General features: G+C 44.5%; 1 protein-coding gene across 2 annotated transcripts in view; it reads right to left on the bottom strand.

The window, feature by feature from the left end:
* FAM184B (family with sequence similarity 184 member B) overlaps positions 1-22,732 on the bottom strand; it is a 150,681-nt gene extending 127,949 nt beyond the window's left edge. The window contains exon 1 of one of the 2 annotated variants that reach the window (XM_019453622.2): positions 22,424-22,732. In XM_019453622.2, coding sequence (XP_019309167.2) covers positions 22,424-22,570 — 147 coding nt within the window. In that variant the 5' untranslated portion in view covers positions 22,571-22,732. The remainder of the gene's footprint in view (positions 1-22,423) is intronic. The other variant, XM_053901662.1, reaches the window with a different exon arrangement.
* Between the last annotated feature and the right edge of the window lie 548 nt (positions 22,733-23,280).

The raw sequence follows: 23,280 nt of genomic DNA, 5'->3' as shown, positions 1-23,280 counted from the left end.
TACGATCCTCTCAAGAGATGTGGAGAAAGTATTTGACAAAATACAGCATCCTTTCTTGATAAAAACCCTCAAGAAAGTAGGGATAGAAGGAGCATACCTCAAGATCATAAAAGCCATATATGAACAACCCAACGCTAATATCATCCTCAATGGGGAAAAAACTGACAGCTTTCCCTTTAAGGTCAGGAACAAGACAGGGATGTCCACTCTCACCACTGTCATTCAACATATTATTAGAAGTCTTCGCCTCTGAAATCAGACAACACAAAGAAATAAAAGGCATCCAAATCGGCCAGGAGGAGGTCAAACTTTCACTCTTCGCAGATGATATGATACTCTATATGGAAAACCCAAAATATTCCACCAATAAACTGCCAGAATTGATTCATGAATTCAGCAAAGTTGCAGGATATAAAATCAATGCACAGAAATCGGTTGCATTCCTATACACCAACAATGAAGCAACAGAAAGAGAAATCAAGGAATTGATCCCATTTACAGCTGCACCAAAAACCATAAAATACCTAGGAATAAATCTAACCAAAGAGGTGAAAAATCTATACACTGAAAACTATAAAAAGCTTATGAAAGAAATTGAAGAAGACATAAAAAAATGGAAAAATATTCCATGCTCCTGGATAGGAAGAACAAACATTGTTAAAATGTCAATACTACCCAAAGCAATCTACATATTCAATGCAATCCCTATCAAAATAACACCAACATTCTTCACAGAGCTAGAACAAATAATCCTAACATTTGTATGGAACCAGAAAAGACCCTGAATAGCCAAAGCAATCTTGAAAAAGAAAACCAAAGCAGGAGGCATCACAATCCCAGACTTCAAGCTATACTACAAAGCTGTAATCATTAAGACAGTGTAGTATTGGCACAAAAACAGACACTCAGATCAATGGAACAGAATAGAGAACCCAGAAATGGACCCACAAACATATGGCCAACTAATCTTTGACAAAGCAGGAAAGAATATTCAATGGAATAAAGACAGTCTCTTCAGCAAGTGGTGCTGGGAAAACTGGACAGCAACATGCATAAGAATGAACCTGGACCACTTTCTTACACCATACACAAAAATAAACTCAAAGTGGGTGAAAGACCCCAATGTAAGACAGGAAGCCATCAAAATCCTTGAGGAGAAAGCAGGCAAAAACGTCTTTGATCTTGCCCGCAGCAACTTCTTACTCAAAACGTTTCTGGAGGCAAGGGAAGCAAAAGCAAAAATGAACTACTGTGGACTATTTAAAAAAATTGCAGAGAAAGACAATTTATACAAATTTTTTTAAATAGTTCACATTGGTTATCTGACTTGTGGAATAATTTGACATTTTTGTTTTATTTTTTATATCTGTGCATTAAAGAAAACAAATAGAAGTTAGTTTGACAGTGAATTCACTGGAGAGTCATTTGGATGGTTGGCTGGAAAGCAGACTATTCAGCAGCATATTCAAGGCCATTATAATCAAGCCACAGCTTTCCTTTAAGTTTATTCATTTTTTTTATTAATTCAGCAAATATGTGAAAGGCCACCATGTTTCTAGCTCTATATAAGAAGCTCTACAGATTCAAAGATCACAAGCCATGGACAGTATCCTCAAGTTGCTCATGGGCATTTGTGCCAGTGGAATGTATTGTCCATGATGCTGTCATGGAGGAGAGTGCCATATGTGGTAGTTCCCAAGGTGGGAGGGATCTGTTTGCCTTGGGTGATTCATAAACGCTTCACAAAGCCACTTGAACATGACCTTGGGAAGTGTTAAGGTGGAGAGGACATCAAACTGAGGAAACGTGCAAACACAAGAAGAGGTGGAAGGAAATGGTGTGTTTACAAATCTTTAGGTTATCTGGCATGCCTTGTGCATGGGGTGAGGCCAGGAAGTATTCAGAAGATGAGATTGGAAAGGCAAAAAAAAAAAAAGGCATATCACAGATGGCCCTGTTTACTCTAATGGCAATAGGGAGCCAATGCAGGATGTGATGTAGCTGCATATATGATCCAGTGGGTTTCAGAGAGGTCACCCCAACATCAGTGAGAATAGATCCTAGTCCCATGGTGGTTACATGAGAGTCTGTGAAGCATAGTAATTAATAGCATGGAATGTCTCGATTTGAATTCTGGCTCTACTACTTACTAGTTGTGTGATTTGGGGAAAATTATTTAGCGTTTCTGTGCCTCAGTTTTCTCAGAGTCAATGTCCAATAATCAAAGGTCTAGGTATCCAACTTTCTCCAGGACACAGCTACCCTCATACACTCACACAACAGTTCCGCTTGGGGAAAGACTCAGTACCGAGGTGTGAGTTCTTTCTTAAGGGGACCTGTTCTCCCCTAGATTAAGGGGCTCTGGGCCTATGAACTGATGCAGGTCTGTAACAGTTCAAGGAGCAATGACTCTCAAATAGCTTGATGCAAGTTAGGCCTCTGTCCATGACACCTACAGATATAAAATCATTAAGGTTGAATTTAAAACCCTATACACTTTCAGCTTGACTTACAAGTATCAATATGAAACCATGATGCAATTTATCTTTAGAAAAATACATATCTCATATATCTGCATGGAAGGTCTAGATTCAGGGCATCTGGGTGGCTCAGTTGGTTAAGCGTCTGACTCGATCTCAGGTCAGGTCTTGATCTCAGGGTCATCGGTTTGAGCCACGTGTTGAGCTCTGCGCTAGGCGTGGAGCCTACTTAAAAAAAAAAAAAAAAGCCTAGATTTGAGGAACAACCTAGTAGCAATGAGTGCCCTCAGCATATAGACTGCAGGTTCTTAATGCCATTTTCTACTAAAAAGAAACAAGGGTTGAAAGATGTGTGAAATATGTGAGTAAGGTATTTAGCAATGTCCACCCTCAAATCTGTAACTCAAACCCTGACCTCTCTCTTAAAGGACCATTAAAAATAACCAGCTGCCTCCCTGACATCTTGACTTGGATGTTTCATAAGACCTTTAAACTCAACATGCCAAAAACAAAACAAATGACCTCCTCCCCATCCCCAACTAAATCTGCCTTGCTACTAATTAGCTGTGTGACTTCAGAGAAGCCTCTTAGCTAGTCTAGTCTCCAGTGTGTGAACTGGGCCAATAACTAAATTATCTCTAGGTCATTTCCAGCTGAAGGAATGTGTGGGACTAAAACTTGCCCCCATTTGTCAGTACTAATTTAATTGTGCATTGTTTCTAAAACTGAACCACTTTTAAGGCAACACTAAGTTCCTATATATTCTTGGAAGCAGCAATACTGCATGATAAATCTTAGCATCAGCTTAGCCATCAGAGATTATTTATTCAGTACTGGCAACTGCGGTGTATTTGGCTGAAATTTCGAATAGCCCATCGTTGCTTTCACTATGGGCTCATGCATCCTGGAACCAACCAGCCAAGTAGCTAACCACCTGCCTCCCTGTAGCAACAGCCAAGGACCTGTCTGTTGTTGGGAAGATAATTTAGATGACTGGGTTTTGTTTTTTTTTTTTTCAGGTCCAGGCTTTTGTATCCGTTTCTGAAATGTGACAGGTGCATTTTTTTCCAAGGTAGGAAGAAGAGATGGTTTTGACCTCTAGTGCCTATTGAAGCATCTGCAGAAGGGTGACGTCATTTTTATTGCATAAGTGAGGGCACTGCCACAGTAAAGTGAAAGGGGTGATAAATAAGATCCTTGGAGGCTGTTAAATGGCACTTAGCAGGAGGGAGACCTGAGTGACAAGTGCGCACTGCTCAGGGATCACAACACGCTTCCCCTTTCCTTGGCACTCTACACTGTCACGCTGATGGTGGTGTTCAACTTCACTGTCTCTCTGCTTAGATGGTTTACTTGATTTAAGGGGTTAAAAAGTTGGGAAACGTTAAAATAAATGAGAATAAAAGATAGTTGGGAAAAGGTGGAGAAAAGATGGATCAGCCTCTTTCGGCCAATTCAGAACCACCCCTCCCCCCCGCCCCAAGGTATAAAAGATAATGCATTTATCTTTTCTCTGAAGCAGTAGAAGTCTGACGTCAGCTGGAGCATCCTATCCTATCCTTGGGAGTCAAAGGAAATGTGACCGGAACCCCCATTAAACAGACAGTGGGAATCTCAGCACCATCCATCCTTTGGGTTTTTAGGGGACTGGCTTCTGTTTCTTCTGGTCTCCACCAGCTCCACGTCCCTGCTTCCACTGGACTCATTCCCTTTAGGGATTAGCTCACTGCCTTGAAGTGCTGTCCAGTTTCTTCAGACATTGTCAAGCAGTGGACACTGCCCGGACACTTTTACTCCCCCAAGAACCACCTCTACGGGGGTCAAGGCAGCAGACTTGCCTGAAATGTTAGGAGAAGTGTTCCATTGCATGGCATCAGAGCTCAGCGAGCAGCTCAAAGTTGGGTATAGGGCATCTAGCTAGGTTCTTAAAGTTAATTCAAGAAAATCTTCAGCCATTCGCTGTTGTTTTAAATCTATTTGCTACGTCAGTTAGTTGCCATCTTCACACATCAAGGTAGGTACTGCTTCCAATATTTGTCAGGTGAGGAATCTAAGGAATCTGTTGGGTAACTTTCTAAGGCTCCAGACGGTTTGGAGCACACGAGTGATGTGAATCCAGACCTGACTGACTAGGGCCCCTAAACAATTCAGGATTTCATAACATGCTTAGTTGGTAAGGAATTCATATACGAATTCTCACCTGAACAACAGTCCAGTGGAGGAAGTAGGGATTAAAATGCCCATTTTGCACATGAGGACCTGAAGCTCTAGAGGAAATTCAAAGTCAACCAGATATTCAAATCAGAAAACCATCCAGGCTGCCCCTTGTCTGTCTGTGTCTCTTGCCAAATAAATAACCAAACAAGACACACGTCCTGGACTCAGGCAATGCATTCAACATTGTTAGGTATTGCTATTTATGTGTGACTTGTCCTTTTAATGTTAAGAGCACTTAGAGTCTTAAAAGACCTCTGGGAAAATGGGGAGCCCAATCCCCAGGTCTCCCTTGGAAACTCTGGTTTACCAGCAAGAACCACCACACTGTTGCATATTTACACAGAAGCCTCCTGGGCTTCTGGGAAGAAATGTCTCTTCTCCAGGGGACTCTGTGACTTCTGATTAAGTCCTAAGATAGTGAACTGAAGGCTCTTCAAAGTCACTGTCCAAATATGGCTTGAGCCTTGAGTGAACAAAGTCTGCCTAAGTCATTGGTTCTCAACAGGAGTTGATTGGACCCCCCCTCCCAGCCCCCAGAGGTTATTTGGCAACATCTGGAGACATTTTCTGTTGTCTAGGGGAGGGCTACTGGTATTTAATAAGTAGAGGACAGGGATGCTTCTAAACATTTACAATGCACAGGACAGCCTTTCACAACAAAGAATTATTTGGCCTCAAATGTCAGTAGGGCCCAGGCTGAGATACCCTGCCATAAGCCTAAGGTAATGCCCGGGCTCCATCCTGGGCCCTGGTTGACTGACGACACAAAGCAAGCTCAAGGTGGTGGCTATCATGTGTTCTCTGACATAGAAACCTCAAAAACAAGTGGCTTGTTCCCCCATAGAAGGGAATGTAAGGGAACTAAAGTATGAGCCTTCAGAGCTCTTTCTGTGGTGGCTGAACACTAGGGGGAAGGGATGTTTCCCCATCTTCAGGAGAGTGGGCTAGGCAAGTGGCAGGAACCTAGGTGGGGGTAGACAGGGACAGCTGGGGAGCTCCTCTTCCCAAGGAATATAGATGGAAAAGGCAACCAGAAGCAGCAGCAAAGAGGCACAAAGTTCTCCCTGCAGCAACCCTGAAGCAGGCAGGTGAGGTGGGCACTGTGTCCATTAGACAGATCCAGACAGGGAGTCCTCGGGGAATTTCACAGAGGTGATCCAAGCAGTGGCAAAGCTGGAACCAGACCCAAGTCTTCTGATGCTCTTAGAGACTAAATTGGGTGCCCTCCCAGATTTATACTTTGAATTACTAACCCCTAGTGTAAGTGTATTTGGAGAGAGGGCCTTTAAGGAGGTAATTAAAATTAAATGAGGTCATAATGGTGGGGCCCTAATCCAGTAGGACTAGCATCCCAATAAGAAAAGGAAGAGACACCACAAACCTCTCCCCGCATATGCACAATGGAAAGCAATGTGTGGACACAGCAAGAGGGGGGCTGTCTACAAGCCAGGAAGAGACCCCTCTCAACAGAAACCAACATCACTGGCAACTTGTTCTTGAACTTCCAGCCTCCAGAAATGTGAGATAATACATTTCAATTGTTTAAGTCACATGGTCTGTGGTATTCTGTTATGGCAGCCTGAGCCAATTAATACAGATGTCAACATTTGGCTCCCTGTGCCAGGCTCTCCTAACCGTGGCCCATCATTCTAATGACACCCAGGTCACCAATGACCAATTATAATGGCTTCTTTTTCAGGACTCAAACCACCTTCCATCTCTGCACCACCTGCCACCAGTCAACACTCCCTCTTGAAGGCCTCTCCTCCCGTGTGAAACACCAGCTTCACCTATGTCTCCCAATATCTCTCTCAGGGCTCTCTCAGGCTCTCTCAGGCTCTCTCTTTCATAGGATAGCTGTCCTGAAGGTTCCATTTTTGACAGCCTTTTGTTCTAATGCTGCAAATCCTCCCTGGGAAAGCTGCCAAAAGACCTATTTCCACAAGGATTTTAAACAATCTCCATAGCAATGAATGGAAGTACCCAGTCCAGAATCAGTTTGTACCAAATATTTACTGAGTGAAGGAGTAAATGAAGAAATAAACAAACTATCCTCTATAAGTTAATAATTCCTAAAATCCAGTCTCTAGCCTAGCTATTTCTTCTGAGGTCCAACCCTACTGTCTTAGGGACTGCCCATAGCTGCAAAACAAACTACCCTTGAACTCAATGACTTATTACAAGAAGCATTTTTTTTTCTCATGCAGGCTAACTATGGTTGAGCTGATCTAGGCTGGTCTTGGCTGAGTGGATCTGCCCCATGTTTCAGATTTTGAATCATCCGGGTTTGGCTCCAAGCTGTGAGAGCTGGATTCAGGTCTGCTCCTTTGGGGCCAGACTATAGGGACTGTGGCCACTCAGCACATGGTTTTCTCATGGCAATATCCAAATGGCACAAGCACATCGAAGGCCTCTGCCCATGTTCACAGCCTTTAACATTCCATGGACCAAAGCAGGTTCAAGAAGAAGCCCATCATCAATGGGATGAGGAGGCAAACTCTGTTCATGGGATGGGGGAAGGGGACAGGAGTATTTGCTGAACACTAATGCAAACATCCAAGCTAGCACAACTATATATTGAATCTCCCACAAGATATTTCCCCTTCGAATATCTTACAAAGTCCTTAAATTCTCCATGTCGTTTGCCAAGAACCTGCCACTACCAAATCCTCCTTTTGTAGAGTTGGGTCTCCCTGTCCATGTCCTATTAGCAGGCGATCCTGCTGAATTTGGACAGAATTCCAAATACCTACTTCTACCAGCCAGCTCCCCTGAATTCTGAATCACCCACCTTCTAGAACCCCTCATTGTCCTGGCCCACACAGCTGAAGAACTCTCCCATTGCAGACATCAGCCTGACTCACACTTGTGCTGCCTAGGTTTTTCAGACACTGCGTCCCTGGCATCTCAATGGGATGCTCACTTCCCAGCTCCTGTTGTTCAATGCTGGTTCTTCCCCTGCCAGTCAACTCCAGCTACCAAGGTCCCACAAAGCCCTGTGCTTTTGCTTCCCTAAGTCACAATGAGGATATTACACACTGCACAGCCCTTCTGAGCACTCACCTGCTGTAATGGAAACAAGTTTCTCTCTATCAGCTCTTCTCTGGGGACAGCATGTCATGGATGTGGCTATGAACCACTATTCATGGAACTCACATTAGGACCCACCAAAGGGGAGAGAGGTCAGCACATGAGTTACTGATTAGCATTTGCTTTCCTGAGGCATGGTTTAGTTTACATTTGCTCACAAATACACACACACACACACACACACACACACACACACACACACATACACACACACACAACCCTATACTCTGTTCTAATTTCCCCACTCATTTTTATTTAGGCTGTCACCAGATAATTTGATAGGCTTCCTTGGGACCAATGGGCCCTGCTCCAGGAGGCTGAGGACAGGAATAGCAAGTCTGGACAGGAGCACTTTGGCAGCATGGAGAGGAAAAGCTTTGCAAGACGAATGTCGCCAGTATTGCTGGCTCTTGCCTGCTGTATTAATTTCTCCTTTAAAAGAAAGCTGACCCATTTTTTCCAGCCCACAGCCCTAATGGACTCTTATTCAGAGGCCATCCTTCTCCCACATAAAGAGCTGTATTGTGTTTAATGATAAGGCTTTTAATGGAATTTGCTATTTCTGGGTCTCTGGGAAAACGCCATTAATGAGCTTGCAAGAGCAAGGAAAAGCAGACGCTTCAGGGGCGTGCTTCTCAAGGGCAGGCTACCCTGGCAAGATGATGCACGAAAACCAGAAAACAGGTTCTTTCACACTTTCTTGGAACTGGTTTGACCTAACAAAACTATGATCGAGACAAACTTTGTCTTCAAAATGTCAAGGTATCGCTCTTACCCGCCCCCATGCTACCCACCCCCGACATCCTCTTGGCATGCCCCTCATGCTGATATCGCCCACAAGTGCTTCTGTCACCCTGATCATAACAAAACCATCAGCAGAGTGCAAAACTAGACCAAGACACGCAGGTAAACTAAGCAGACTAACACCTGCCACTCCTTCAAAACCTGGAATTGATCCAAGGCCTGTTTAAGACACTGCGAATGACATGAGGAGGAGAGACCCAAGAAAGAGGCAGGCCACTCCAGGTGCGTAGGTGGCAGTTTTAATAACAGCAAAGGGACCTTTCATATGAGGCTTATCTTGGGTGACAGTAAGACAAACGGACGCCTGCACCCACCCTCCAAATCTTAAAAGGTTACTAAGAGGCCCTCACCAGGCCCGGTCACGTATATACTGGTGGTTTTCAACATCACATCACCCTCTCAAGGCTGTGTCCTCGGAGCAGCCTCTGGGAGCTGGAAAGGCAAGCGGAACCCACATTCCAAGGGCAGGAGAGGGGGTGCCCGGGTCCAGCTCACAGGTCAGTTGGTGGTCCCGTCTTTTTGATGACGGTCCCCAACAATGCAATGCTTCTCTGAAGGAGCGGCTTCTGCCATCCCTGGGCCCTTCCTATGATGTGCTGCCACCTCTTACAGATGGAAGTTTTGCTGGCACACCTGCTCTTTCATGTCTCCTGCTGGCACTTGCCATGTCCTGGCACTCATGGAGCACTAAAGACATAGAAAAAAGGTATAAGATGCGGACCTTGTCCTCAAAGGCTTAACAGTTCAAACTAATCCGACTCCCATTACTATTATTGAGAGCAGAGCCCTATGCTCCAAGCTGTTGAAAGTTCAAAAATGAGGAAGACAAAACAGAGCGTCCTGGTTATCTTACAGGCTTGCTCAACCTGAAGTCTGCAGCATCACCTGAGCTGGCTGAAAATGCATATTCTCAGCCCTCACTGGGGACCAACTGAATGCAAAATGCTAAAGGTGGGCCTAGCCGCGTGTGTTTAATACTAACATCTGAGCAGCACAGGCCTCAAGAGCTTCTAGAGAAGTGTAGGAAATAAGACAAACATGCAATCTCGCTGCTACTGGACAGGCCAAGCCCAGGGCCCGGCAATGGACCAGGACCTATCGCCTAGGCCAGAGGCAGTGGCCTCGGAGTCAGGCTGAAGTCACAGCCACCAGTGCAGTTTCAAAATGCATCACTGCCTGAGCCCCACACTTTGCTGGTCTAAATTTTCATTAAAAAACCCTGACGGTTATGAGAGGAGAGCAGCTCAGCAGATATCTGAGAGAGCAGTAGCCTTCAGTAACGGTGAAAAGGGGATTGTAAGAAGCCAGTGTATTTGCTTTCTGTGGCGCCATAACAAGTCACCCACAGACTGGTTTCCAACAACAGAACTTTAGGGGAGCCTGGCTGGCTCAGTCAGGAGAGCGTGGGACTCTTGATCTCAGGGTCATGAGTTCAAGCCCCACACTGGGTGTAGAATTTACTTAAATAAATACTTTAAAAAATAAAGTAAAACAACAGGACTTTATTCTCTCACAGTCCTGGAGGTCAGAAGTTCAAAGTCGAGGTGCCTGTAGGGCCTCACTCCCTTCTGAAGCGCAGGGGGCGAATCATCCATTCTTGGCCTCTTCCAGCTTCTGGTGGCTGCAGGTGTTTCTTGGATTGTAGGAGCACTTCTCCAATCTCTGCCTCCGTTGTCACAGGGCCTTCACCTCTTCCATCTCAAATCTTCCTCTGCTGTTCTCTTGTAAGGACACATGTCATTGGATTTAGGGCCCACTCAGACAATAGAAGACTATCTCATCTCAAGACACTTAACCTTCAAAGGCTCCTTTTCCCAATAAGGTAGGATTCATGGGTTCCAGAGCTTTGGTGTCTACCGGGGACACAATTTGTGTGTGTGTCTACCACAGTCACCAACAAGAGAAGACAGCGTCTGCCAAGCATACAATTAGCACGAAGCAGTAAAAGACTGAGCAGTCTCTTGGGCTTGCTTGTTAACCAAATGGGAGCCCGAAGGTCAAGGGGCAAAGTTATTATGGTAGCTGTTCAGAATTCAGAAGGCAGGGGCATAGCTTTTCAGGAAAATTTTACCACCATTCTGCTTCGAAAGACTAAGGAGAACACTATGTCTGATGATGACATCAATGATTCACAAGCAGGCCTCCCTGCTTCCTGTTCTGAAGGTTCCACAGCAAAGGAAAAGGTGTTCTCAGGAGACCAGGGACAAGACAGGGAGAACAGCTCATGTGCCACAGATTCCACTGGAGCCCTGAGCTAGCTGTGAGGAAGCTGCTTGCTTCTCTGATGGCTTGAGCAACCCAGGAGCATCCTTGAGCTACATCCTCTTACTCTGGAGGATCAGAATACAGTAACTTCAAATAGGTCCATTGCACAGTCAGAATGTGAAATGACAATCTGGGCCTGTGATTATGTCACTGTAGTTTGAAAGTAATTACAGTAGCCCCTTCTCCCTGCCCTTATCTGCTGGGGACACATTCCAAGAGCCCCAGTGGATGTCCTGAACCCACAGATAGTACCGAACTCACTTGTACGTGCTATAGGTTTTTTCCTTCACATACACATTTATGATAAAGCTTAATTTATAAATTAGGCATAGTAAGAGATTAACAACAATAACTATTAATAAAATAGAGCAATTTTAATGCTATACTATAAAGAAAGTTATGTGAATGTGGTCTCTGTCTCTCAAAATGTCTTACTGTACTGTCCTCACCCTTCTTGTGGTGATGTGAGATGATAAAACGTCTACATGATGAGACAAAGTGAGGCAAATGCCACAGGCATTGTGACATATATATCACACTGTATCGGGAAGATCATCTGCTTCTGGACTGTAGTTGACCCTAGGTAACTGAAACCACGGAGAAGGGGGGGACCACTGTACATCATGGTCTCGGTAACTATGAGTGTTGCTCTCATGGAACTGTTCCAGCAGTTTATAGAGGTAGAGAGCTGTAATAAATGCCTTTAAAAATGGCAAGCTTTGCAGTTAACAAGTCAGGAGAACATCTTGTATATGAGACTGCTTTCAACTAGTCACAAAATACCCCTCTCTCCAGGTCTCTCCCTTCCAAACTTCCTGATATTCCTTCATAGGAGTCTACCTGTAACGAAGGTGAGTTTTGCTCATAGAAATTTAACCAAAGAAAATAATATAGCACGTGTGCAGTCTCAAGAACATCCATCATAATACAAATTACAATAATGAAAAACTGGAATCAACCAAAATGCCCACCAATAATAGTTCTCAGGGAAACTTCCTTGATGCCTCGGGCTGTTCAATGTTTTCATACTTCTTGCTTGGTAACATATCAAAATTGTAATTTGCTTGCTGTATAAAAACAGTAGATAATAAATAAACATTGAAAAAAATTATGTTGGAGAGCTCAAGATCTATTGTGAAGGTAACACAATAGTTATGTATCATGTAACCCTATTTTTGGAAATTATATGTCTATATTTGCATGGGGAATTATATAGTAGGATATATAAAAATATTAGTTATTATATCACTATAGTTATTACATATTTGAAAATGCTTTAAAATCTTGTTTGTATTTTTGATTTTTCTAAAATGGATGTTTTTCTTTTTTTTTTTAAATTGTTTTTAATGTTTATTTTTGAGAAAGAGAGACAGAGCACAAGCAGGGGAGAGGCAGAGAGAGAGGGAGACACAGAATCCGAAGGCGGCTCCAGGCTCGCAGGCTCCAGGCTCTAAGCTGTCAGCACAGAGCCTGGCTCGGGTCTCGAACCCACAAACCGCAAAATCATGACCTGAGCTGAAGTCGGACACTCAACCAATTGAGCCACCCAGGTACCCCTGGATGCGTTCTTCTAAAATAGTATATGATTGGTCATTGCTCTTTTATTTTACCTTACAATTCTGGTGTCCTGAAGGAATTGGAATCTGACCAATGGAAGCACCAAGTTTGGTCAGACCCTGTGTCTGTAGTCAGGGGCTGGAAGTGACTAAGTCAGATGCTGGCTTGGGAGGGAATGAAAGAAGTCCACTTACTTGTCAGATTTGACCAGTTCCCCACAGCACTCAGAAAATTAGAGAGTAGCACCTCCTGAGTTCTGGCCTTGAGAAGAGCTTCCCCACTTTCCCACAAAATGTATGTAGACTCTGGTTAAAATTTGATACTTTATCCCAGGAGCAGAGGAAGGTCAGGGTAGAGCTGTATTCATTTAGTCCATCAATGAGCACATGTGGGCACTGATCACTAACTAGGCACTGTTTTGGGCACTAGAGGTAGAGGAGAAAAGAAAGCACACAGAAATCCCTGCCCTCAAGGAACTTCCTCTGCGGAGAAGAGAAGGCAATAAATAGAGGAGAAGAAGAAAATAGCAGATAGAGCCAAGAGGACCTCAGAAATGAGCAGGGCAGCAGCACAGTCTAGGGGCACAGGGAGGCCAGGTCCGAAGAGACATCTGAGCCGAGACTGGTCAGCCAAGCCAGGGGTCGGGCAGAAGACTCCACAGGACAAAGACACCGAGCAGCACAAACTGGGCACATTTGAAAGGCCAAAGAGAAGGACGATGTGGCCCGGTAGGTGACACTGAGACATGGTCAGCAGCCACCTCAAGTGACCACCATTGAGAATGTATTCTAGGTGAACAAATTTCATTCCAAGAGAAACAGGAAGCCACGACATTTTAAACAGAAGAACGACACGTTCTGGTTTACATTTTAAAGGCTCATGCTCGCCACTGTGTGAGGAGCCCAGGGTAGACCACAGGAACCTGAGGAGGCCACAGCCAGGGTTGGAGCAGAAGTGGAGGTGGACAAGGAGAATGGAGATGGACTGATTCGTTATTTGTTTATGGGGTGAAGTCACCAGGACTTGCTTTCAGAACTGGATTCAAGCAGGAGAAAGATAGGATTCAGTTTATTTTGTTTAATGTTGTTTTAATTTAGCAGCTTTATTGAGATACAATTCTTATACCATACAATTTGCCTAATTAAACTACAGTTCAGTGGCTTTAAGTACATTCACAGAGTTATGTAACCATCACTACAACTGTCTTTAGAATATTCCCTTCAGGGAGACACTTGGGTGGCTCAGTTGGCTCAGTCAGTTAAGCAGTTAAGCATCCGACTCTTGGTTTTGGCTCAGATCATGATCTCATAGTTGGTGAGTTCAAGCCCTGTGTTGGGCTCTGCACTGATAGCACAGAGCCTGCTTGGGATCTCTTCTGCCCCTCCCCCACTCACACTCTCACTCTCTCTCTCTCTCTCAAAAGTAAATAAACTTAAAAAATATATTATATAAAAACATAATATTCTTTACCCTAAAAAGAAGCCCTGTATCCCTTAGCCACTACCTGCCCCCCACCTCGTACCTTGTACCACATTTCATTTATCCATTCTTCCACTGATGGACATTTAGCTTATTTCTATTTTGTGGCTATTATGAATAATGCTGCTATGAAAAGTGTATGAGTTTTTGTGTGGGTGTATGTTTTAATTTCTCGTGGGTACTGCAGAATTGCTGGTTCATATGATAACTCTGTTTAACTGTTGGAGGAACTGCCAGACTGTTTTCCAAAGCAGGTGGAATGTTGTGTGTTCCTACCAACAGTGTGTGAGGCTTTGATTTGTTTTTTTTTTTATATAAGGGAAATTATTTTTAAGTTTATTCATTTTGAGAGAAGGAGAGAGAGAGTGAGAGCGAGAGCACACAAGCAGGGGAGGGGCAGAGAAATGGAGAGACAGGATCCCAAGCAGGCTCTGCGCCATCAGCACAGAACCCGACGCAGCATTCGAGCTCCCGAACTGTGAGATCATGACCTTAGCTGAGATCAGGAGTCCGACACTTAACCAACTGAGACGCCCAGGCGCCCCGAGGCTTTGATCCTGTTTTATGGTCACTCTGGCTCCTGTGTGGAAGAAGGATGGATGCAGACATCAGAACGGCCATGCAAAAGTGGAGGTTATCTTAGTAGAGTTCAGACACCCCACTTAAGGTGTACTTCATTTGTTTGTTTTATGGCAAAAAGATTTTTGTGAGGAAGCCATCTTTATACCATGAATCACGTCATTAAATGAAAAGATTCCAACAGAGAGAACCTGTTAAAACAGATCTGCAGTTTCCAAATCTAGGATCCTAAAGCAAACTGGTACGGAACTGAGTGAACATCTGTCCCCAAACAAGCTCCTACAAGCAGGAGGGTATTTTCAGAGAAGCTACGGGAGTCAGGGGGTACAATAAAGCTTCCACACCTTTAAGCCATGAAAACCCAGGGCTCAAGTGGCAGCCTGTGGCTGAGGACTCCTGTGGCAACAGGCATCACTCCTACTGCCTTTGGACCCTGCCTCTCTGTCCCAGAGAAGGGCTGGCTTTGTTCCCACTGCTGCTTTGGACAACTGGGCAAGAGTCCTGTCCCTCTGCACTTCTTCCAGTCCAGAAAGGAATGGGAAGCCAGTGTCTATCAAGCTCACAATATGACCAGCCCTGGGCGAGACGCTCCATTTGCAGTCAGTAAAACCTCTTCTGTCAAATTACCAAGGAAGAAACATTTATTTTTTCCAATTAGAGATGAGGAAGGTTGGCCCCTTTGGCTCAGAAGGTCAGAAAAGGCTTCTCTAAAGAGTTGGTATTTAAGCTGATACCAGCCACGTCCAGATCAGGAGGAAGAACAGTCCACAGTAAACCCCCAAATCATTCATTAGCTAGCTCTCCACGTGTCTTCATGTTTTTTTTTCATTTAATTTTTATTTATTAGCATAAATAAGAGTAAGAAGTATCCCTCTAGAAACAAATCAAGTTTAAATTGATTGAAAAGATAACTTTGAGTAGAAATTGTCATTGTTTTTCCTTAATCTCTCCATAACAATAGCCCCCACTCCATCCCTACAGACATCCACTATCTCCCTCACACATTAGTACCATTGTCTGTGCTAATATGTCTTAGTAGACGTTGGACGTGGGGGAGATCATGTAAACCAATGGCATGGCAGACAACGTGCGTTTCTATGGGCAGATGGCTCCATGAGAAAAAAGGAGGAAGAGGAAAGAGCTCTGCCCAATTCCTACTCTTAGCCTCAGTAATTGGATACGCATTCCCCCTTCCATGGGAAAAAGTAGTAAAGATGATTGGGAGAGGTTAAGTCTGGACACATAAGGATGACCAGGGAAGAAATATTCCCCACCCTCCACACACACCCAGCACTAGGTTCTGGATGTCCTGGTTCTGTCACTACATACTAATGTGACATTGGGCAAGAATGCTGGCTCTCTTCTGGGTCTCAGATTTCTTCTCTCTCAATTAGAGATGGTGCTTCCCTCCTTGCCATGCAGAACTGCTGTGCGCACAGGATGAGTAAGTGTGTCAAAGGCTTTGCAGAGAGCACACACACTACAAAAAAAAGAATGAAATCTGGCCATTTGCAACAGCACAAATGGATCTCGAGGGTACAACACTAAGTGGAATAGGACAGAGAAAGACAAATACCATATGATTTTACTCATATGTGGAATCTAAAGAACAAAACAAATGAACAAACAAATACAGGAAGACTCATAAATACAGAGAACAAACTGGTTGTTGCTAGAGAAGAGGGGGATTTGGGGAGATGGGTGAAATAGGTGAAAGGGATTAAGAGGTACAAACTTCCAGTTATAAAATAGATGAGTCAAGGGGATGAAAAGTACAGCATAGGGAATGTAGTCAATAATATTATTATAATGTTGTATCATGCAATGATTTTCATGGTGCCATGTATGGAATTGCTGAATCACTGTGTGGGACACCTGAAATTAATATAACTTTATGTGTCAACTATACTTAATAAAATAAATAAATAGGGTCACTTGGGTGGCTCAGTTGGTTAAGCGTCCAACTCTTGATTTCGGCTCAGGTCATGATCTCATGGTTCATGGGTCTGAGCCCCGCAACGAGCTCCACACTAATAATGCAAAGCCTGCTTGAGATTCTCTCTCTCTCTGCCCCTCCCCCCATAAATAAATAAAATTTAAAAAAATAATAAGATAAATAAGTAAAAAATGAAAGGGGGGGTAGGGAACTAATATAAAGCCTTGAAGCTCAAAAAGAAAAGATTACAAACACTAACAAATCATAAGGTATCACGAATGTGTGGAAGTTGCAGGCCCTTGCTTGCAGGGTCTTTCAAGAGACTGGCGGAGATGTTTTTAAAACAGTGACTGAGAGGGTCCCGTAGGGTTAGTCTACTCCTTCTACTTTTAGCTGGGAAGCTTCTGGCACCTGGCAGAACTGCTCATTGTCTCCTGGGCCCATTTTCTCTGATCGGGAGATGAGAGGGAGGGCCGTGGGTATGTGGTTACTTGTGGTCCGGGTTCCCGAGAGTCAGTCTTCAGTTGGAGAAATGGTTCATGGACAGGGAACGCACACTTTCCCACTCATTTGCTTGTTCTAATTTAAAGGGGTCTTCATTAAAGCTTCTATATGGGGCAAGACTTTCTATCCCTTGAAAGTTGAAACTGGGGAATCCCTGAGTATGAGGGATGCCAAACCTTCTGGGTATGAGGATGTGGAGAGCCCTGAAAAAAAAAGAATCAGCCTGAGATTGCTGGGACAGAGCAAAAGCAGAGGTAGGCCTGACTGTCCCAGGCTTGGCTGGGCCAAGCTGCCTGATGTTTTCAAGACTGAAAGCTTCCCAAAGGCTTTCATAGAGATGGATTTGGAACCTCCTGTTGCCCAAATAACCCTTCTGCGTCCACTTTACTGTTTAAACCTTCACTTGTTCTGAAACGGTTGTTCTTGGCCTTGAGAAAACAGCAATGCCTGTCACCTCTCTCTCGTCTCCTTCAAAGGTGGGGCCTGGGGCGTTGTATGCTTCATGTTTGTTTTTAACTTTTTATTCGGAAACAATTTCAAACTTAGGAAAAAAACTGCCAGAAGAACAGCACAAAGAACATCCCCACACCCATTCACCTGTTCTTAACATCAGTGCCCTTTGTTTTCACCTGTTCTTAACATCAGTGCCCTTTGTTTTATCGTTTGCTTTCTTTCTATATTCTATTTTCTATATTTTATTTATAAGATAAAATGCTCTGAGAGTAAGACATCACACTCATGTCCTGGAAAGTAAGACCTATTTCAAAGTGCATTACTTCAGAATAAGGACATGTTGGTGTATAGCCACGGTATACAGTCAACTCCAGCAAATTTCACAGTGATATAAATGCTTTTACTTTCTCTGTCATCAAATTCCAGTTTGTCAGTCAACTCCACTGTCTCCTCACAACAATTTTTCCACCCAGTAGAGACTCCAGTCTAGGATCAGGCATGGCATCTAGTTGTCGGCTCACTGGTGTATATTTTTTTTAATTTAATTTATTTATTTTGAGGGAGAAAGAGCACGCTTGTGCGCATGCGGGGGAGGGCCACAGCGTGAGGGAAATAATCGCAATCTCCCTCGGTGGTAGCACAGAGCCCGATGTGGGGCTCCATCCCATGAACCGTGAGATCATGACCTGAGCTGAAATCAAGAGCTGGTCGCCCAACCCACCAAACCACCCAGGCGCCCCACCCCTGGTGTATTTTTTTTTTTCCTTCCCCTCCCCCATGGGTTTCTGTTATGTTTCTCAGGATCCACATAAGAGTGAAACCATATGGTATCTGTCTTTCTCTGTATGGCTTATTTCACTTAGCATCACCCTCTCCAGTTCCATCCATGTTGCTACAAAAGGCCATATTTCATTTTTCCCCTGGTGTATTTTTAAAAGCTCCCCAGATGACTGTAATGTGAACCCATGTAAATGAATATTTACCACACTAATACATACTGAGTGTCTACCAGGTGCAAAGTATTGTGAATAAATTAGAGTTTATGATTTTTAAGGGACATACTATCTACAAATCAACTATAACATCAGATGGATAAATATCATGAAAGAATATTTACCAAGTCTGTGGGAGGAAACTCTAATTAAATTTAACAAGCTCACTGAGAGTCTACTATGTGCCAGGCATTGTACGAACTTCTGGAAAAACAGATGTAAGAAAAAAATAATCAATGCACAATTAATAATGAATGAATGTATGGCTAATTTCAAAAGTGAGGTTTTTCAAAGGCTTTTCTTGGGGCCAGTGAGACTTAATAGATAAGTAGGACTCAACTTTTAGAGATGAAGACATTTCAGGAGAGGAGACATCCAGAGGACAATAGAGAGAAGTGAGTGACCATGGAGTAAGCAAAGAAGTGTACTTCATTGTGACTTGAGAACTGAGTGCGTGGAATTGGATTAGGTTTTCTTGGAAAAGTAGGCTGAACAATGCAAGATGACAGAGTCACTTTGAAACATGGTTGGGCCGTTTCTTCAAAAGTTAAACATAAACTTAACATACAATCCAACAATTCTATTCCTAGGTATCTACCTGAGTGTAATGAAAATGTGTGTCCACACAAGGACTTTGCACAGGAATGTAATGTTTGTAGAGCATTATTTATAGTAGCCCCAGCGTGGAAACAACCCAAATGTGTGCCACAGAAGGTACATATTCATGCATTGGGGTACTACTGAGCAATGAAAAGGAATGAAGGACTGATACATACTACAACATGGGTTAACTTCAAAAACATTCTGCTAAGATTTAGCAACTATGTGAAAAAAGCTAGATGGAAATACCACATACTGTATCATTTCACTGAGATGAAATGTCTGGAAAAGACAAATTTATAGACAGAAAGTAGATTAATGGTTACCTGGTGTTGGAGTTGGAATGGGGACTAAGTACTAATGGGTACCTAGGACAGGTTTCTTTTTTTTCTTTTTTTACATTTTTATTCATTTTTGAGAGACAGAGAGAGACAGAATATGAGCGGGGGAGGGGGAGAGAGAAGGGGAGACGCGGAACCTGAAGCAGGCTCCAGGTTCTGAGCTGTCAGCACAGAGCCAGACGTGGGGCTCAAACCCATGAACCGTGAGATCATGACCTGAGCCAAAGTCAGACACCTAACCGACTGAGCCACCCAGGTGCCCCCCTAGGATAGGTTTCTTTACAGTGATAGCAATGTCCCCAGACTGGATTATGGTTATAGAGTAACAACTCTGTACATTTACTAAAAAAGTTGAATCATACACTTACATAGATGAATTTTATAATATGTAAATTATACTTGAATAAAACTGTAAAAATTAAGAAGTTATTAAAATCAGAAAGGAAATATGAATAGTAATCTTAGAAATGAAAAATACAATTATTGAAATTCTAAAACTTAACAGGTAGAAGAAACTCTGGACTGGATAAATTATTTAGAGAACTGGCACACAGAAGGATTGGATTAAGGAATTCACCAGGAGGCAACGCAGAGGCAAAAAAAAATTTTTTTTGAAATCACATTTCAGGATATAGATGAATTGGCTGGCTTTCTCACTGACCTAACAGTAGTTCCAGAAAAGAGAATGTAGGCAATGACAGAGAAACAATATTTGAAGAGAAAATCATTGATAGTTTTCCAGAACTAAAGAGAGCACACCAGTCCTCACCAGAAGGGACACTCACATCTAGAGAGTTCTGGTGAAACCGCTGCACGTCAAAATAAAACAAACACAAATCTTGAATACTTTCAACAGAAAGGCAGACTGTCTACAAAGGAATGAAACTTAGACTGGCAGCAGAATTTTTACCAGTGACAATCAGTACCAGAAAACAATGGGGCACCTTCATCAAGGTGCTCTGGGAAAATAACTGCTCACTAGAATTTTACACCCAAACACATTTTCACGCTCTGGGAAAATGACTGTTCACTAGAATTTTACACCCAAATACATTCTCACCCAACACTGAGGGCAAAATACAGTTCCAAATATACAAAGAATTCCCTCCCCCACCCAGACCCCAACAGAAAGGATTATTAAAAAATGAACTTCAGCTAGAAGAAAAGCAAACCCAAAGAGAAGCCTTTGGATTTGAGGGAAAAATAGTGAGAAGAGCCTGATGAAGTGTCAGTGAATTTAAATAACTCTTGACTATAAAAATGATTTTTATTTTTATTTTTTTAATGTTTATTTATTTGGGGGGAGAGAGAGGGAAAGAGTGTGCAAGTGGGGGAGGGGCAGACAGAGAGAGGGAGAGAGGCATTACATAATAAGAATCAATATGACTTCTAATGCAAAATAGCCTTTGAGAAACATTGCCTACTATGTGCTAGGGATCGTGCTGCTTTCGTCACTGCTGTGTCTTCAGTGGTTGGCACATAATAGGTGTGCCATAAATACTACTGAGTGGAATGATCACCACATTGTACTGAAATAATCTGTTTACGTGTTTGTTCTACACAGGGGTAGGGACTCCGTCTTAGTTTTGTGCCATCAATATTCAGCACTGGGCCCGGCACACAGCAGGCACTCCATAAATTCAAATGAATTCAAGGTTCATCTCTTCCATAAAATCTCCCTGTCTCTGCCTATAATGGCTTACCCCTTGTTTCCACTTCTATAGAACTCATAATTTGAAATACCCAATTTAGCAACTGATTACACAATAGTGTCTTTTAGTTTTCTTTTCATATTTCAAACCTTGTTTTTCCAAAAGCATTTTAGATTCCTTACAGATAACGATGTTTTATACTGTGCCTAGCACCTTGAATCAATATTTTGTGGGGGGATGAATGTCATATTTGAGTAAATGTAGATCAGTGGTGCCAAGGTCTCAAGGGGTATCTTCATTCTCTTTTTTTCAATCCTTGACTAAAGAGATCACTGTTTGGAGACGGGGTCATATGCAAAGAATGTGGACAAGTTGATGGGAGGGGCGGGAGAAGGCAGCTAGTGCCCAATTCCAAGTCTCCCTGCTGTCTTCCTTCCAGCAAAATAGAGAGGAAAATGCCTGTGAACCTACCAAAAAATGGGTGTGGGGAAGTGAAGGAAGATAGGGAAGAGAGCACGTCCCATACACTACTGGACAGAATCTGGACCTGACCCTTCCACTAGCAGGCACAGTACTAGGAATTTATTATGAGATCAAAAGGAAACCCTGAGGCAAAAGCTACATTCTCACACTGGGAGCCTTGTATAGAAAACAGAGAGGGATGCTATTTCCAGCTATACACAAGGCACAGAAAGGGAACCTACCACAAGGAGCTCCTAATAGGGAAGCTGCAGAGGGCTAACAAAGGCCAGTGTGGTATTTTCTTGCTGGTCTTCATAAGGAAGACATCAGAGTCTGGAGAGGTTCAATCCAGTTCCTGGGAGGAGGTAGGGAGATGGGCCCGCTGACCTCCCAAGGTCTTTTGTAATCCAATAATTAATGGGGGAGCCGTACACTTCCCCACTTATGCTCTTACACACATCTGCACCCAGTTTGATAGTAAGTCCTCTGGGCTGCCTTCCAGGTCTAGTACGGTGCCAGGCAAGCTGCTGGCACTCAACAAATGGCTCAAATATTTGTTGAATGAAAGAATAAATTAATCAAGTGTTTAAATAGAGCCCGCATGACCTCCCCAGCTCTAAAGTACAACGATGAATAAAATCACAACATTCCAGGCACGATCACTTGAGCAGAGCTGCCAAAGGAAAACACACACACACACACACACACACACACACACACACACACACACGCACGCACTGATTCAACTAGGTTTCCCACCTTGGGAACACAGACCACCTGCTCGGCACGCAGTCTGTTGGAGTTTCCTTGGCAAGGATCCTCTCAGCTGCTTTAAGGATGGTGCTTCCAGAAGGTCAAGTTACCAAGATTTAGGACCGCTCCCCTAACCGGTTGGCCTCCCAGACAAAGTTTCTGCCCGGATTCGTCCTGGGCCTCCCCTGGGTGCGTCTGCCCTCCCCCAACCTGGGGCCCCTGGACGCGCAGCTCGCCTGCCCGCAGCGCCTCACCTTACCTTGGTGAGCTGGGCGATCTTCTTGCACATTTTCACGTGCATCTCGGGATCCCAATCCATTCTCCAGTCGGTGCCACCGCGGGCATCAGCTTTGGAGCCCTGGCAAGTCCCGGACGCGTGAATTTTGCTGTTAAGGACAGAAGCCATGGCTAAAACGCGTCCGACCCTCAAGGGCTCTCGCTAGTGTTCTCGCTGCCCGTGGTGTGCACGTGCGTGCGCGCGCGGGCGTGTGAGCGTGTGGGCTTCCTCCGGAGCGGTGGCACTGCAGTCCCGCCGCCCGCACCGCCGAGCGGCCCCTACTGCCCCGAGGTGTCGGCCTCTCGGCGGTCCCCGCGCCCACCCTCCCTTCTCCGGCGCTCGCTCGCTCGCTGGCTCGCTGGGTCTCTGGCTCTGCGGGCACCCGCACCCTGCGGCGGCACGCCGAAGATCCGCACGTGCCGCTAGTGACCCGCGCGCCGCTCTCCCGCCCGTGCGGGTTTCGCCTGCAACAGAAGTGCTTCCGCGACGAGGAGCCGCTGGCCTTGGAGAGGTTCGCGCTGGCCCCGCGCCGGGCTCTCGGACACGTGGGTGGCGCAGGGCTCTGGACTCAGCAGCGACTGCCCCCGCCGGCGGTGCGCATCCCAAGCCAAGGAAGAATCAGAGCCGGCCTCAGCCTCGGGCAGCCGGGGCGCGCGGTCTGGGAAGGGGCCCTCGGCGATGTTCTCCGGGGCGAACGGGTGGCGAGGGACCGGGCAACCTTGATGGGCGCACTCAGCCGGAGGCTCTGGAGCCTCGGAGCTCGGCGCTGAAGGCGGAGATGGGGGCGGGATATAGAGAGAGGGGCAGGGAGGTAAAGAGCAAGTCGCGCGGTTGCAAGG

This window comes from Panthera pardus, unplaced genomic scaffold, assembly GCF_024362965.1.
Source record: "Panthera pardus isolate Hobbes unplaced genomic scaffold, ASM2436296v1 HiC_scaffold_13, whole genome shotgun sequence".
In the NCBI taxonomy this organism is placed as follows: Eukaryota; Metazoa; Chordata; class Mammalia; order Carnivora; family Felidae; genus Panthera; species Panthera pardus.
Note: the sequence above shows the minus strand (reverse complement) of the source record. Positions and strands in the feature narration are given on the sequence as shown.